This window comes from Cinclus cinclus, chromosome 4, assembly GCF_963662255.1.
Source record: "Cinclus cinclus chromosome 4, bCinCin1.1, whole genome shotgun sequence".
Lineage (NCBI taxonomy): Eukaryota > Metazoa > Chordata > Aves > Passeriformes > Cinclidae > Cinclus > Cinclus cinclus.
This window is the reverse complement of record NC_085049.1, coordinates 14,635,959-14,650,911: the sequence shown is the minus strand read 5'-3', so window position 1 is coordinate 14,650,911 and position 14,953 is coordinate 14,635,959. Positions and strand designations below refer to the sequence as shown.

At 41.2% G+C, this 14,953-nt stretch overlaps 1 protein-coding gene across 2 annotated transcripts in view; it reads right to left on the bottom strand.

Annotated features, from left to right (window-relative positions):
• Positions 1-227: 227 nt before the first annotated feature.
• Positions 228-14,953, bottom strand: part of GRM3 (glutamate metabotropic receptor 3) — a 44,497-nt gene continuing 29,771 nt past the window's right edge. Inside the window, exons 3-5 of one of the 2 annotated variants that reach the window (XM_062490839.1) lie at positions 9,459-10,525; positions 5,772-5,946; positions 269-342 (exon numbers count right to left, since the gene is read on the bottom strand). In XM_062490839.1, coding sequence (XP_062346823.1) covers positions 269-342; positions 5,772-5,946; positions 9,459-10,525 — 1,316 coding nt within the window. Of the gene's footprint in view, positions 343-5,771; positions 5,947-9,458; positions 10,526-14,953 lie in introns of both variants that reach the window. The other variant, XM_062490840.1, reaches the window with a different exon arrangement.

Below are 14,953 nucleotides of genomic sequence, written 5' to 3'. Positions count from 1 at the left end.
TACTGCAGGACTATGCACACTGTGAACCATGGTTATTTACATGTCCCTTACAACTGTTAACAACAGAAGGGCTAAAATCAGTCTAAAAAGTTCCAGAACGTCACTATATACTGTACAATCCTCAAAAATAATTTATTACACTGTTTCTAAAAAAAGGTACTAATTTTGCTTGGATGTCTTTTGTTTTCTGGTGTTCTCTGGAGTGCACAACATGTGCAAATTTTTTCCTAACAGTCTAAAAACTCAAGAACTGAACCACGAGCCACAATCACAGAGATGAAGTGGTGGAGTCCAGAACTTCCCTCCCGTTGCACACGGTTGGCACGTACATACTGGCAGATGCTGGAAGAGAAAGAGAGGGGAAAACCAGCTGACTTCAGGACAGCAAAAAGGGGCAACACACAGAATTAGAATTTGTGTCGGTCTGGATCATCTCACCCCATTTAACCAAGGTGCCTAATGAAAAGTCACTGGCTGTGTCAGTAGCAGAGCTGATGGAGGTGCTGATTGCATCTCTACATGGTAACTCAGACCTCAGACTGAAGCATCTGAAGCATCCTCTGGAGAAACCTGATTTGACTTTGCTGCTCACTGGGAGCATGGATGGTGATTTTGCTTCTCCAAGAAGCATCAGAATAAAATACGTGATTTAATTTATTTTTTTTTAATGATTCTGTGCCACTGGACCTCATTTTTTTAGCACTTTGCATGTGCATGTGAATTAATACAGCTATAGTGGTGTTAAAATACCTCTGTAGGAAAAAAGTGAACCTTTGGATTTTTTGTGTTTTATTGGCAAAAAATGCTATGGTCTGATCCTTTGAGCTTTCACATAATTGGAGCAGACATTCATGAAGAAAATATATGTAGTTTTAAATCCAGTAGATAATCTACCATATTAGAATTCTGTGTCAGTCACCTTTTAATTAATAAAAATAAGAATTCTAAGAACATATTGGGTGAAATGAAGAAATTTTTAATAACTGAATTTAAAAGCAATATTATATGTCACCTAATCCCAGAATAATTTCTGCCTGTATTATGTTTCACTTCTAGGAGCTCATGATCAGGATTCAGTATGCATCCAGAGGTGAGGACCAGATTCTGATAAGCATATTTACATGGTATAACATTTTATACACCAGTTTTTCATTGCTTTAGTGACAATTATTAGGTGACAATATTAGGTGACAGTTGAATCTGAGCATAAAAATCTGTTTCCAAATGTATTTCTATTTTGAGCAGAGAATATATTACTCTATTCTGCTTAAATCTTATGGATCTTAATTTAAAAGCAAACTGTTTTGTCCATCTTTGTTAAAATTATCCATTGGGCATCAGGAAGGTGTTTTCAGATACTCTGTGACATCTCTGCTCAGGGCACCATATAGCTGCTTTTTGAAAGATACATTAGGTTAATGGTAACAGTGACCCAGAGAAATGTGATGCCTTCATCAAAGAAAACACATGGCAAGCAGTGACTAAGTAAACTCAATCATCCAGTGTAAAAAGCAATTTATGCAGTTGACAAGGGCACTCTCAACCTTCCACATCTGCACTCTCAGCTGTGCACTGGTTCTATAAAGATACTCAGTATAATTTTTAGAAAAAAATATTCTTTCTTCAAATTGGCTGGTATTTTTCATTTTTTTCATTGACTGAATCAATATTTCATGGAAAACAGAATTTCTTTAACAAAAGAAATTTAGAGACATCTACTGGGCTAACCTACTCTTCAGAGGGCAGGACATCTTCCTGAAACAGGAGACCCAAGAACAAGCCCCTGTTCTGGATTAGGTTGATGGAATTTGATTTCTCACATCATGGATGTGTGTTGTGAGTCACATGTGTGGAGCAATTGCTGTATGTAAAAGACCACAGGGCATCATGTCTGTGATTTGTAAAAATTAATTTGTATTTTGTATTCTGGTTTTAAATTCTATTTTAAACTGGGTATAACAGTATAACGTTGTGGCAGCAAAAGGACCTAATTTTTTTAAAATTGTTGTTATTTTTATTTCTACTTTTTGCCTGAAAATAGAAAAATCAGTTCTGCTCAGGAAGAATTCCGATTCAAATCCCTGTTCTACTGCAGTATGGCTACAGGCAAAAGCATTTTTTTTTGCCATGAACATCAGTCACTTAACCAGAATTTTTTTAGCTTCAGGCTTTATTTTTTTTTTTTCAAGTCCAACACACTGACAAGCAGGAATAGCTCAAATACTATGGTAACTGGGTCAGGAGGATATCAAAATTGGACAGAAATATATGGTGCTAGGCAAGGAATGAGTGGCCTTGCCTTTTAAGTTTCCAGGCTTCCTGCACAGCATGTACCTCTCTTGCAGTGCAGGGATGCAGTTAACTCTGCTGGGTGGAGTGAAGTGCTCACACTGAGCATCCAGCTCTCCTGAGACAGAACAAAAGACCTTGCTGTTCATTACAGACCTCAGCAGTGTTAATCACTGGCCCTGCAGGGCTCTGAGCTACACTCCCTGTCTTATAGCAGCCGCCAAGGGGTTTCCTGGAATACTGCTGGATATGCAAGAGACACTTCACCTTCATTTTGTGTTGAGAACAAGGACAAAAGTGTGACATCAGCAGAAGCTGTGATTTGGCTCAAGTTCATGCTTTTGATCTTCGTGGCTGTCCCTCATTTTGCTTAGATAATCCGAGGAAAAGAACCAGAGGTACAATGCAAAAGCCCAGCACTGCCATGGTGACCTTGCAGCTTTGCCTACGCAGCCAAGAACAAGCAGATCTGAATCTGCTGTCAGTGTGCCACTTAGAATCATAGAGTCATAGAATATCCTGTCTTGGAAGGGACTCACAAGGATCACTGAGTCCAGTTCCCAGCTGTGCACAGGGCAACCCCAAGAATGACACCATGTGCCTGAGGGCATTGTCTCCTCTACTCATGCTCACAGCTGGACAACTGTGAGTTAATCTCAGTTATATCAGGGATAGTTTGGAGCCAGGCCTGGGAAAATAAATTCAGAAGGGAAAATATTGTCAGTCTGGCTATAAACAGTAGGCTCAATTCTCCTTCTGACCCCTGTGCAGGCCACCTGGAGGAGCTCAGCGCTGTGTGCAGCTCCCTATGTGGATGTCACCTGGATAAATGACACCTGGGTGTAAAAGCTTAGTCTGAGTCATGAACGTGCTTATGAATTCAGGAAGGTGAGTTCTCTGTGAAGTTTAATGGGTGCTGAAGCCCATAAAAGAGGAAAACAGCGGAACATTCCCAATGGGAGAGACACTGCTGGGGCAGCAGAACTTATGCAGCACGCTGCCAAACGGAAATTTTCAGAACCAAAGCAATGTGTACATATATATACACTTCAAAACACGTCATATAACCTAAATACACTCTTACCCTGCATCTATTTGGCTTAAATCTATATTCTTTTTTTAGTCAAGACTTCAGAAATCAAAATGATCAAAGCTTGACACTAACACTTAGACTACTCCAAAACCTAATGAGCGTCACCTTTCCTCAGAGTGTTTGACCAGTTTCCATGGTTCAGGAAGCTGTGTTACAAACTGTCTCTGGGTCCCTTGCTGTTCAAGAGCTGCTGTGCTCATGGCATTCATGATCAATGGAGTAAAGAGGTGGTGGCAGCCCTGAGATGCAATGAAGGTGGGAATCCGTGGAGATAGGAAAAACACTGACCTCTAGAGCTCTGATAATGTTGAAGAACTGGCTTCTCAAAGTTACTAGAATACCCTAGAGCTAATTTTGATGAGTTTGATATTAAGGAGTTTCTGAATGATGAAAATGCCATCTAGACCAAAATAAAAATAAGCTGACAGCTCCAGGAGTGAGGAGAGGAATATTTTAGACAAAGACTAGAACCAATTTGGATGGCAACCTTTTCAGAGTTTTATAAATGACAAAACAGTTAAGAAAAATAATGGAAATTTATTTAAAATAATTTACAAATTAATGGAAGGGAGTAAGGGAAGATTTTTCATCTTGTAAATGTTGTCACTGTGATAGACAGTGTTACCTTCCCAAATAATTGTCCTAGATGGAAGCTTTAGGGCTGTTTTCTTTGTGTGTGATGGACCTCTTAGCCCTACTTCCATGCTTTTCCATGGTCTGAAAAGCCCAATGAGGTGAGCAGCCCTGATTCAATTAGGTGTAAGCAGTAAAAGTAAATAACTGCAGCAAACTTTCTAAACAATGAAGTCCTAAGAGATTGTAAGTCTGGATTTTTATGCTTTTCTTAATGTACGCAAGCTGTTCACAAGCCTGAAAATGCAGGTTTTAATGTGAAGATGTGCACTGAGGATGTCTCTCAGTTGCATGCATGCTTATACACATGTGTTTTCCAGCCATTAAAATAAAAGTATTAAATTCCAAAATGCAATCCAGAATCCAGTGCAAAGTACAAAGTATTTATGAATCAAAATTATTTCTGATTAAGCTCCTTCCATTGCATGAGAGTATTAAAAATGTTGGAAAGACCACTTACACAAAATTGATAAGGAATTAAAAGAATCTCATGGGACTTTTCATTTCACCAAAGGCCCACACTTCTAAGAGTTTTTGGGAATTGATTGGTCTTTTGGGCGTGTTCAGCACTGCAGGCACATAGTTCCATCTCATTAAATTTTCCAAAATAGCAAGGAGTGTTTGCTCTCTGGTGTCAGGACTGGATGCAGTCCTGACTGATGACACTGGGGACCTATAGAGCCACATGGCTCATCTCCTGTTAAGGGACTCTGGGCACTCCTGCACAGTGTGTTTTGGGATGGGAGAGCTAGAGATGGCTGGGATCCCTTCACTTCCTAATCCCTGCTAATGTGATACGCAGCAGGGTGCCAAGTTACTTCCATGCTCTGTCTGAAATCTGAAGTGCCAAAGCTTTACAGACAATTTTGAAATTTAAGTGACACTGAAAAACCTTGGGCTTGGTTATTGTGATCTTGCTGGAAAAGCCTTGATCTGTGTCCCCCCTTTCCTCTGTTTCTTATTCCCTTCCTCTTTCTAGTTGTAGTGTGCTTTTCAATTAGATTTCCAGGGCAGACATGCTGTCCAGAGAGCTCTGTCAATGGGGTGCTGTGTGCTCCCATCTTTGATAAGTTAGTTAAGCTAGACAAAGAAAAAATTCCAAACAAATATACAGGTGACTTTTTTGTTTTTTTGTAATCCATAAAACTCTCTGAATTCACACCCAGAAAAGGAGTGACAGCCTCAGAACAAAATCACAGCTGTGAACCTGCTTATGATGAAGAGAGTGAAGATGAAGGAAAGAAGGGAATCAGAGCAAATGAGTTGTCCTTGCAACAGAACACTGATTGCTGCTCTGGGCCATGGCACTGACAAAGGCTATTGATCATGCTCTGCATACAGATGCAGTTTATGGCATCCCTTGGATGCATTTCCTGCAGGCTTGGAGCCTTTCCTTATAATGCAGGTGATGAGCCATTGAGAGCACGCTGCGCTGTGGCCCAGATCCTGACAGATCTGCTGCTCTGACAGGAGAGCTCCAAGGCAATCTGCTCCTGTCACACTGCCAGAGTGACACCGAGACACGGGGGCTGCTTGGTGCGCGCATCAGGCTGGAGGCAGTGCCAGCCAAAAGCTTCCTGCTGACTTCAGTGAGCTTCAGAGCAGGCTCTGAGCTGACTCCCATGCGAGCGGGGTGAGTTTTCCTCTCCACACACAGCGGAAATGATGCTTTCACAGGGTTACATAGTTCAGCCCACCTTATCTTTACCCGGAGTCACCACAACCCCACGGAAAGGTGGCAGTCCTTGTTACTTACACTGGGAGTAAGTGGTGCCGGTCCCGCTGACACTGAACCTGTTCAGGTGGAGTCTGTGAGTGACCACGTTCTTCTGGGGCTGGAAGAGGATGATGTGCACCTTGGGCGCAAACAAGCAGCCCAGCACAACAAAGCCACTGAGACTCACGGAGATGCACATGGTGGTGGTTTGCACCTAGGAGAGAGTGGGCACAAAGCACTGTGTTTCAGTACAGAAAGCTCTGAAATGCAAAATATTAGAAACATTACTATATAACAGCACGAGCCCCAGCCCTCGGGGTGTGCACTGGTGCAGGCTGGTGTAACCTCTGTTGGATCCTTACCCTCCACAATCCCAGTATCAAGGGAATGAGGTACTGGTCCTGGTGGTGCCCTGTGTCTCTCTGCATGCAAGGGAGAGATTGATTGTATTCTCTCTCATTTTAGTATGGAAAGGATAGATCTGCTCTCTTTCTCTCCTACCCTTGATCTCTAAGTTGATGAGAAAACTCTCTGTAATGCTTGTCATGCAATATCTGAACAATGTTGGCTGCAGTGGGAACCAGCTCACACGTAAACCCATTATATGGGTTTATATCAGGTGTCTCATGCAGAGCATCCATCTGAAAACCATTTAGTTTCTAGCTCAGTCCTAATCAGAAAATTTGAGTAAGCCCTGGCTGAAGTAGAGGTGTGATTTGGAGTAAAAATAATATCTGGTGACTGTTTTCAGACTGGGTCTGAAAGGTGTCCTGATTTTGAGGCATCATTTTTTTGTGCTCAGAAATGAATTGTTTGTAAGGCTGAAGGATTTCAGAATAGTTTCCTTGGGGCATTTGTTAGCGTAGCTTTGCTGGCTAACTGTCAACTTGTCTATGTTTTATCCTTTTTATTCAATAGTATAACTAGGTGCCAGTTTACTGCCTCAATTTCAGTTTATAGTCTTTTCTTCCAAGCAGATTCCGTAATTAAGATGTTGAATTAAACTGCTTTAAACTCTATTGCTTAATTTGAATGATTATACATCTACGGCTCATTTTTCCTTAGTTATACTCCTGCAGTTCTTTGAGATTAGCCTTTTTCCATGGGAGTGCTTCTCATATCCCCTCGTCAGAAATAATTGGTGCAAACTGGAAAGCAGAGTAAGGAATGGACATTGTTGCTTTACATATATACTGAGAACAATTGGTGTTTTATCATCAGTGCAGATATTTAATGTGACCATTTAATAACTACTCTTTGCTCAACGTGGATGTTGCAAACACCATGAAATGTGCTCAGCTTTTGCTGGGTGAGTGAACATGGAAGATCCAACAGAACCTGCCTGAGAAAGGAACACCTTAGCTTCACATTCTCCTTCACGTCTCTGCATTTTGTCCACAGACCCATGCTGTCAGGTCAGGTGGATATTGAACTGGGCGCTGTATGGGTAAGATAAGACAGGAGTTTTCTTATAAAACAAGAGTAAATGAAGCTATCTTTATTTTCATTAGTTTCAAGTACGTTCTTTTCACTATCAAAGCCCTCTTCCCCCACCCTGCTCTTCCTAAGGTTTGTGCTGCCTGGAGCAGCTCAGCTGTGCTGGCATAATTATGCACTCAATCAATTAAATGATTTCGGTTAAAAATAGCTCCATCCCACAGGGTTCCTTTTAATCCAGGTCACTCCAGTGGTTCAGTGTGTAACCCAGCATCACAGACTGGACTGGTGTGCTGGCACAGTGGAGGAAATCCCACTAGACCATGTGTTATGCTACGGCACATGGAGAACAGGGAAGTGATTTGGGACAGCCAGCACTGCTTCACCAAAGACTACAAATGTAATTTATCTGGAATTCTGTAAAATCTTTGATAGGTGCCCCCTAGAACCATTCTCACTAAACTGGAGAGATGTGGATTTGATGGGTGGGCTGTTAGATGAATAAGAAATTGGTCGGATGGTCACATCCAGAGGACAATGGCTCAGCGTCCTGATGGGCATCAGTGACAAGTGTCACTTCAGGTGTCCTTCAGGTGTCCACATTTGGGCCAGTGTTATGCAATATCATCATAAATGACAGAGATGAAGGGATCAAGTGTATCCTCAGCAAATCTGCAGATAACTCCAGGCTGAGTGGGGCTGTTTCTAAGGCTGTTTATTGGTGATGCTAGCAGACTCCACTAGGATGGCACAAGTTGATTCAAAGTCAACATGTGACACTGCATGGAAATTAAATATGGGCTTTTCAAAGGAACCCCAGAAGTGTAGACTTGTTAAGAAAGTATAAAAAATATGCTAAAAGCATTTTCTGCTGATTTTATAGTACTTGAGTTGGTTTATTTGGAACCTTGTATATAAATTCAATGCCTACAAGTGGTTTCGAAAACTCCACTCAAGAGATAAGGCTGTGAAATTCTGCTTGAACAATCAAGCCATGCTCCTCTTGGCCATTACTGTCTGTACTGCCCACTCATGTGACTGTCTCCACTGATATTTCCCTCCTACTGTGTCTGTCTTTCTGATTGCTTTGGGTGTCCAGAACTGGTCCCCAGTGCCTTCCTCAAACTCTTCTTTCATTAGCTTCAATCCATTACTTGCTATTCTAACTTCTCCTGAGACAGAATAATCCCTTCCTCTCGTTTTGTTGCCTTGAAATTATTTATAGTCTGTGATCACATCTCCCTGGGTTTACTCTTGTCTAGACTAAATATATTTAGCTCTTTTACTGTCACTCTGCATGTCTCACTGCGTCATTTGTTACTTACTTTGTTTTCTATGGGTTTTCTGTACATTTCCTAAGCTGAGTAAAATAGTACTAAATATATTGTTCCAGGGTGGCCACACCAAAAGTATGTTAAGTGACATTATTAGCTCCCCAGTTTTATATGCTATTTCATGCACACACTATTGGCAATAAAACTCCCCTAAGGTAATCTACCTTTCTTCTGGGCAGAAAGTTGAACTAATTCTCTGCAAATTGCTGCAAGGGCACTTCTCCCCCAGTCACTTCTCACATTGTAATAACTGTGAGATTTCCAGTGGAGCAGACATGAATCTTTTTTCTGAAACAATTTCCTTCTGTTCAAAAATATGATTTTATTGAACTTGAAGCTTTGCAACACTATCTGACAATTTAAACAGTTTAATGTTTCTAAAGTTTGCTGGTGAAGGCTGACCAATATTTGCTGCTTGCTGAGGTATGTGTTTTAAAAGTGCAGAAAGAATAAAAAGTTCTGTATCTAAGTAGAATTTTGTTGCATTTTTTAACAACCCTGTTTCACAGGAAATTTTGAAATTCTGTCCTTATATTTTTTATTTGGAAGGAAATACCATGTCTTAATAGCAGGTTCTTTTGCACAGAGACTGGTTAGTACAGATTTTATTTTAAGCTCAATTTCTGCCAAATAACTCGTTATAACTAATTTTAGGTCATAATCTACTGGATTTTTCTGCTAGGATATAACTTCAGATACTGATGAACCCAAATGAATATGCCTCTCTTGCAATCAGACTAACAGTATTAATCCCTTCCAGCTCTGACTGCACATGCTCTTTTTGAAATGAGACCACCTTCCTTAGAAGTAAGCCAAAATCTGGTAACATTGAAAGAGAACTTGTTTGCAAGGGACCCAGGGGACAAAAGAAGTGAAAAAAAGCCTTTAGTGACTGCTGACATGGTCCTCTAAAGTGTTGCATATAATTTATGGAAACAGAAGTCCAAAGACTTACTCTGTAGTCACTGGATGTCACATAAAATATGGGGAGAAAGGCCAGCCAAATGATGCACGTTGTGTACATTGTGAAACCGATAAACTTGGCTTCGTTGAAGTTCTCTGGACATTTCCTGGTTTTGAAGGCATACACAGTGCATAAAACCACAAGGATGACATCATATGTTAAGGACATTAACATACTGGAATCTTTGACATTGCATTTCAGGATGACAGTCTCTCTTTTCTCGGGAAGCGTGTATCTCCTGGTGCCCGGTGCCTCCAAGATGAGCCACACAGACACTACCACCACCTGGACCAAAATGAGACTCAGGCAGATGAACACCTGAGAGCTGGGGCTGATGAACTTCGGCCTCTGAGCACCGTTCTTTACACCATCAAATATTCTGGCAATGCAGTTTGTTTTTGTCAGGAGGGCAGAGTAGCAGACGGCGAAGGAACTTCCCAGCCCCAAACGGCGGAGGGTGCAGATGGCTGGAGAAGGCTTGGCTATGAAGAAGAAAGTCATGCTGTAAGACAGGAAGACCCCAAAGAGCAATATGTAGCACAGTTCACGGCCAGAGGCTTTGACCAGGGGTGTGTTGTTGTGCTTGATGAACACTCCAATGACCATGAAAGTACAAATAAAGCCCAGGCATGCGATGGTAACAGGACCTATTGCCCAAGCATCTTCCCACTTGATGTAGTCTTCTGGTAGGTCGTAGCAGCCAGTCAGGTCAGCTGTGGGCCATTTTCCAGGCCCACAGTCTGCACAAGTGAATTCATCAGCCAGGTACTCATAGGTTTCACAGGGAATACAAATCCAACAGCAGACATCTCCTGGTTGCATATTCTTCATCTCATTAGGAGCACAGGGGTCGCTGCACTGGGAGACAGGGACAGAGCTCCTGGACCAGTGGATAGAGTCGACCTCCAGTGACAAAGTTTCTGCCCACTGACCAACCTTCACATAGGAGTATCTGTCTCCAGTGAACTGGAAATTGAACACGTTGTATCGTCCTATCCCATCTCCATAGGCATCAAATTTGACCATACTGTCTGCATCATTGGGAGGGTTGAATGGAGCTGTGGGGAAAAAAAATAAAGGAAAAGAAAAAAAATAAAAAATAAATAGAGAAATGTTTTTACCAAAGCTACATACGATATTGTTTTCATCCCTTTGGCAAGCACAGGCACCTGACAGCTTATAGAATATAATTCAGTTGTCAACAGGTAAGCCAAGACATCTGTGTCTGTCTCAGTTTTGAACTTGGAAAAAGCGCTCAGATAATGGAACTCTACTTCACATTACACTCATAAATCTAAGATGACCAATGTCCTTTATTTTGTCTTGGATACAAATCAGTTCTCTAATTATTTTTCCCTGTATACATCACTCCTGTCTCTCACATTTTCTCTTGAAAGAAAGAGGTCTGATTTTGAGTCTCATCATTTTTGGTGAAACTTGGCTGCCACAATATAAGAAAAATTAAACAGTCGTGACATTAAATGTAAGTTTTGATGCCAGTCTGGAATGCAGTCAAATAGATGATCCATTTTTATTCTAGTGGAGAAGTAACCGTGAAGTCCTCAACAATTTCTTTCTATGTCTTTTTCTCTTCTCCCTATGTTCAATACCAGTTTCTGATAGTTTTTGTATGGTCTGAGGTCCCCAGCACGTGCTGCTTTGGTCCTATATCTTGTTTGGGGAACAGATTAAAAAAACACAAGCTGGATCTGGGACCTTCTGTGGAAACAATATTGTAACACTTCTAATTGGTAAGCTCTGGAGAGTCTTGTTTTTCTTCCAACTGAGGCCAGGGAATGAAGAAATATTAAAAATCTGCCAGGAAATTGCATTTACCATGTGATTTATTGGTCCTTTGCTGTAGCATCAAAGGTAAAAAGCTTTACAGGCAGGAAGCAAAAGGAGTTTTTTTTACCATTGATGAACAGTAAAGGTGATTTTATTTCCCAGTGTCTTTGGCCATAGAATTGGTTCCACTGTCATTGCTGGAATAAATCTCTTTCCCTGCCTCTGTGCCCATGCTGTGCTTGAGCTTGAGCAATATTGTATAAGGGTGTAATACCCTTCTCCACTTTAGTCTCCAGATACTTCGGATTTCCTGTGGTAGATTTATTTAGCTTCTTTAAAACACTGAAGTTTCTGAACTACTTTCACCTTTACCTTATTTAGCATTACCTTATTTTGCAGTACTCTGGCTAAGGTACAAGGGACACTGGGTTTTGACACAGAAACCCCAGCTGGAGGGTTGAAATTGTGATCTGCACATCCTCAGGTGCTGCACTTGGATTTCTTTCCTGATTTCCTGCTTATTGTAGGGCAAAGTTGAAATAGAATTTCCAGATACCTACACTCTCTTCTAAGTCAAGACTCTGCTTGTTCTTATCCCTGCCCTCTCCTGCTCCTTCCCACCTCAGCCGTGTTAGCCACAGTGGTGGACAGCCTTGGTTTGCAGGATTACAGAACTATGGAATTACAGAATAATTCAGGCAGGAAGGGACCACTGAGGGGCCCTCTGATCCAACCCCCCTGCTCAAGCAGGGCCATCCCAGAGCACACGGCACAGGATTCATCCAGACAGTTCTGGAATATCTCCAGTGAGGGAGGCTCCACACCCTCCCAGGCCACCTGTTCCAGTGCTCGGTCACTGCACATCAAAACAGTTATTTCTCATGTTCACGTGTTCCAATTTCTGTGTTTGCCTCTGTCTTATTGCCATTGAGAAGAGCATGGCTCCCTTCAGATAGCCACATACACTGATGAGGTCCCTCTCAGGTGTGTCCTCTAAAGGCTGAACAAGCCCAACTCCCTCAGCCTTTCCCCATAATGCAGAAGATGCAGTCCCATTATCACCTTTGTACCCCTCTGCTGAACTTGCCCCAGGGGCTCCATGTCATTCTTGCACTGTACAAATTAGGACTGGGTAAGCCAGGAATCTGTAAGAAGTTTATTTTATATATATATATTTTTTTTGTTTGTTTGTTTGTTTGTTACTGTTGGCGTCTAGTTGTAACACTGTAGTCCAGCAAGACCTCTGAAAGCACAAAATTAAGAGCAGCATAATCCTCCCTCAAATGGCCAGTCCTGCTGGAATTGACATGCTCTAAATCAAACAGGTAGATAAATTCAAAATATAGGTCAACAAGAAGAATATTAAGCAGCTTTCCTCCTCTCCCTCCTCCTCCTCATGTACAGGCATGCAAGCTCCCTCATCCAGGAGCAGCATTAAAACGAAATCATAATGCAGCACTTAACAGCTCCTCAATAATGTGCTGTCATTGCCAGTGTCTTATTTCATTATTCATAGCACTTCTATAGATTGTAGAAGCTGTTAACACAGCAGCCCAGCTTTAAGAGCCAGTTTATTCACTCCAGTGTTATCCAGGTCAGTTCCTGAGGTGGGCTGAGAGCCTGTGACTGGTGCTGGCACCAGTGGAGCTGCAGATCAGGAGGACAAACTGCAAACTGCTTGTTTCACATCTTCTGTCAAGTGTCACAACTTGAAGGCCACAACTGCCCTGGTGCAAGTTACCCGAGGGTCTGAAACACCAGCACTTTTCCAGAAATAATTCCCTCTGTGTAACATGTTTATCAATCTCTTATAAAAGTTCTGATAGAATATTTGTCATTTAAATAGAGCAAAGTATTTTCCTTAGACTTTGCAGGTAGGTCCAGAAGGCAAAGCAGGTAATCTCACACAGAATTAGCTTCAAGCTCAAGTATAATTGCCTTCCACAGGGCTGTTCCCACGCTACAAGAAACAAAGGATTTTTGTAGGACACCATGTTCTAAATTAACCAAAGCTTGTAGCTTGAAACATTCACTTTTAGTGGCTGCTGATAAAGGAAAATAAATCATTCTCTTTGAGATGGAAAGGATGAAATCATTTAACCAAACAATGATGTATTAAATTATAGTATGGTGAGCCAAAGCCTACAAATGAGCCCACTGGGTGGCAGCAATTAATATACCCACTGATTACATATAAAATCACTGAGGCATTTTAATGTAACATTTATCAACATGTTCCAGGCCCTGTAGGATCACTTCCAAAAATAATGTTTTCACAAAATATGATGTAATAATAATCATAAAATTAAGATGCTTATGGGTGAGAAAGATGCTCATCACAAGAAGGCAGGACCATAAGTTTTAGAGTAAAAATAACAGTTTTTGCAAATTATTTTTCCCAGAGATGATGTCAGGTTGTCATAAGTCACTCTGCAAATATTTCTATATATCTCAGTTTCGAGAGGAAATCTACAATCTTTACAGCAGGTATTTCTGGCAGGTCTATTTCAGAGTTGTAGCTCAGCTCTTTTACATTAATCCCTTGGGAGAGGACAGACAAGAGTCTCTGGATCTCATCAGCTGCTAGCAAAGATAATATGAACTTTGCCTCCTTTGAGCCTTTGAATCTTCTCCTTCCCTTGCACTTCATGAAATGAATTAGCCCTGTGTAGAGCAGTTATACAAGAGGAATTTTGTAAAAGAAGTTACCAAGGAAAATAAAGGGTCATTTAAAAGGCCTTAAAGCAGTGATGCTTTGTGCTCCAGCTTGCAGCATTTCAGCAATGAAGATGCAACAGCAGTGACATTTATAAGAGCAGGAGGGAAGAAGACAGAAATCTTTGGAACCCTGGTGCAGGCAGCTCAACTCTGTCAGCTCCCTGGAGAAATCCTATTGGAGAGGATTCCATTGTGCAACTAGGGGACAAACTCCTTCAGCTTCACATAAGAGAGGAATAACTGCAGATTTATGACTGTTTTAGTAGCAGATAGAGATAAGAATATAATATAACATAATAGCTTTTATGCAGTGAATTATGTCATTTGTTTCCATGTTCCTAAGTGGGATCAATATTCCAACAGTCACATAACTTGCAAAAACGTGCTTATCTGCTGTTGGAAGCAGGTGAGTTGCTTTTATTTAGAAATCTTTAATAGTTTTGGTGTCAGTGATGTACAGCTTCATGGCGACATGAACAATTTCAGAAGGGAAGTTCTTCTGGGGAGATTTATTTTATCTTTGGGCAAAATACTTATTTGAAGAGGTAGTATGAGAAATACATTTAAATACTTCTAATGCTGCACATTGCCTCAGCTGAGTGAAAAAAACTCCAGGATTTTTTTAACAAGGAAGGAATAGATGAGGAAAACAAAGCAGTTTTTATCCTAATTAGGCACTGGAAATCTTTTAAGAGGCTGAGCAGCCTAGGGAAAGATGTGTGTCATCTTAACTGGCTTGGAATCAGACTGGGTTTGTTTGTCAGCAACATTTTTGGCCAAGAAGGATATTTTGCATAGTCTTGCACATGTCTGGTACGGATTTGAGTGTGTAGATGCTGTCCTATAGAAAACATCCTCAGTAACACTTCCTGGTAGGAATGATGACAGCTATCCCTACATCTAAGAACATTCTTCATGTCTACTAAAACATACATCTGTTCTCTGTTTGCAGTGCATTCTTTCTAAACAAGGTGCAGATC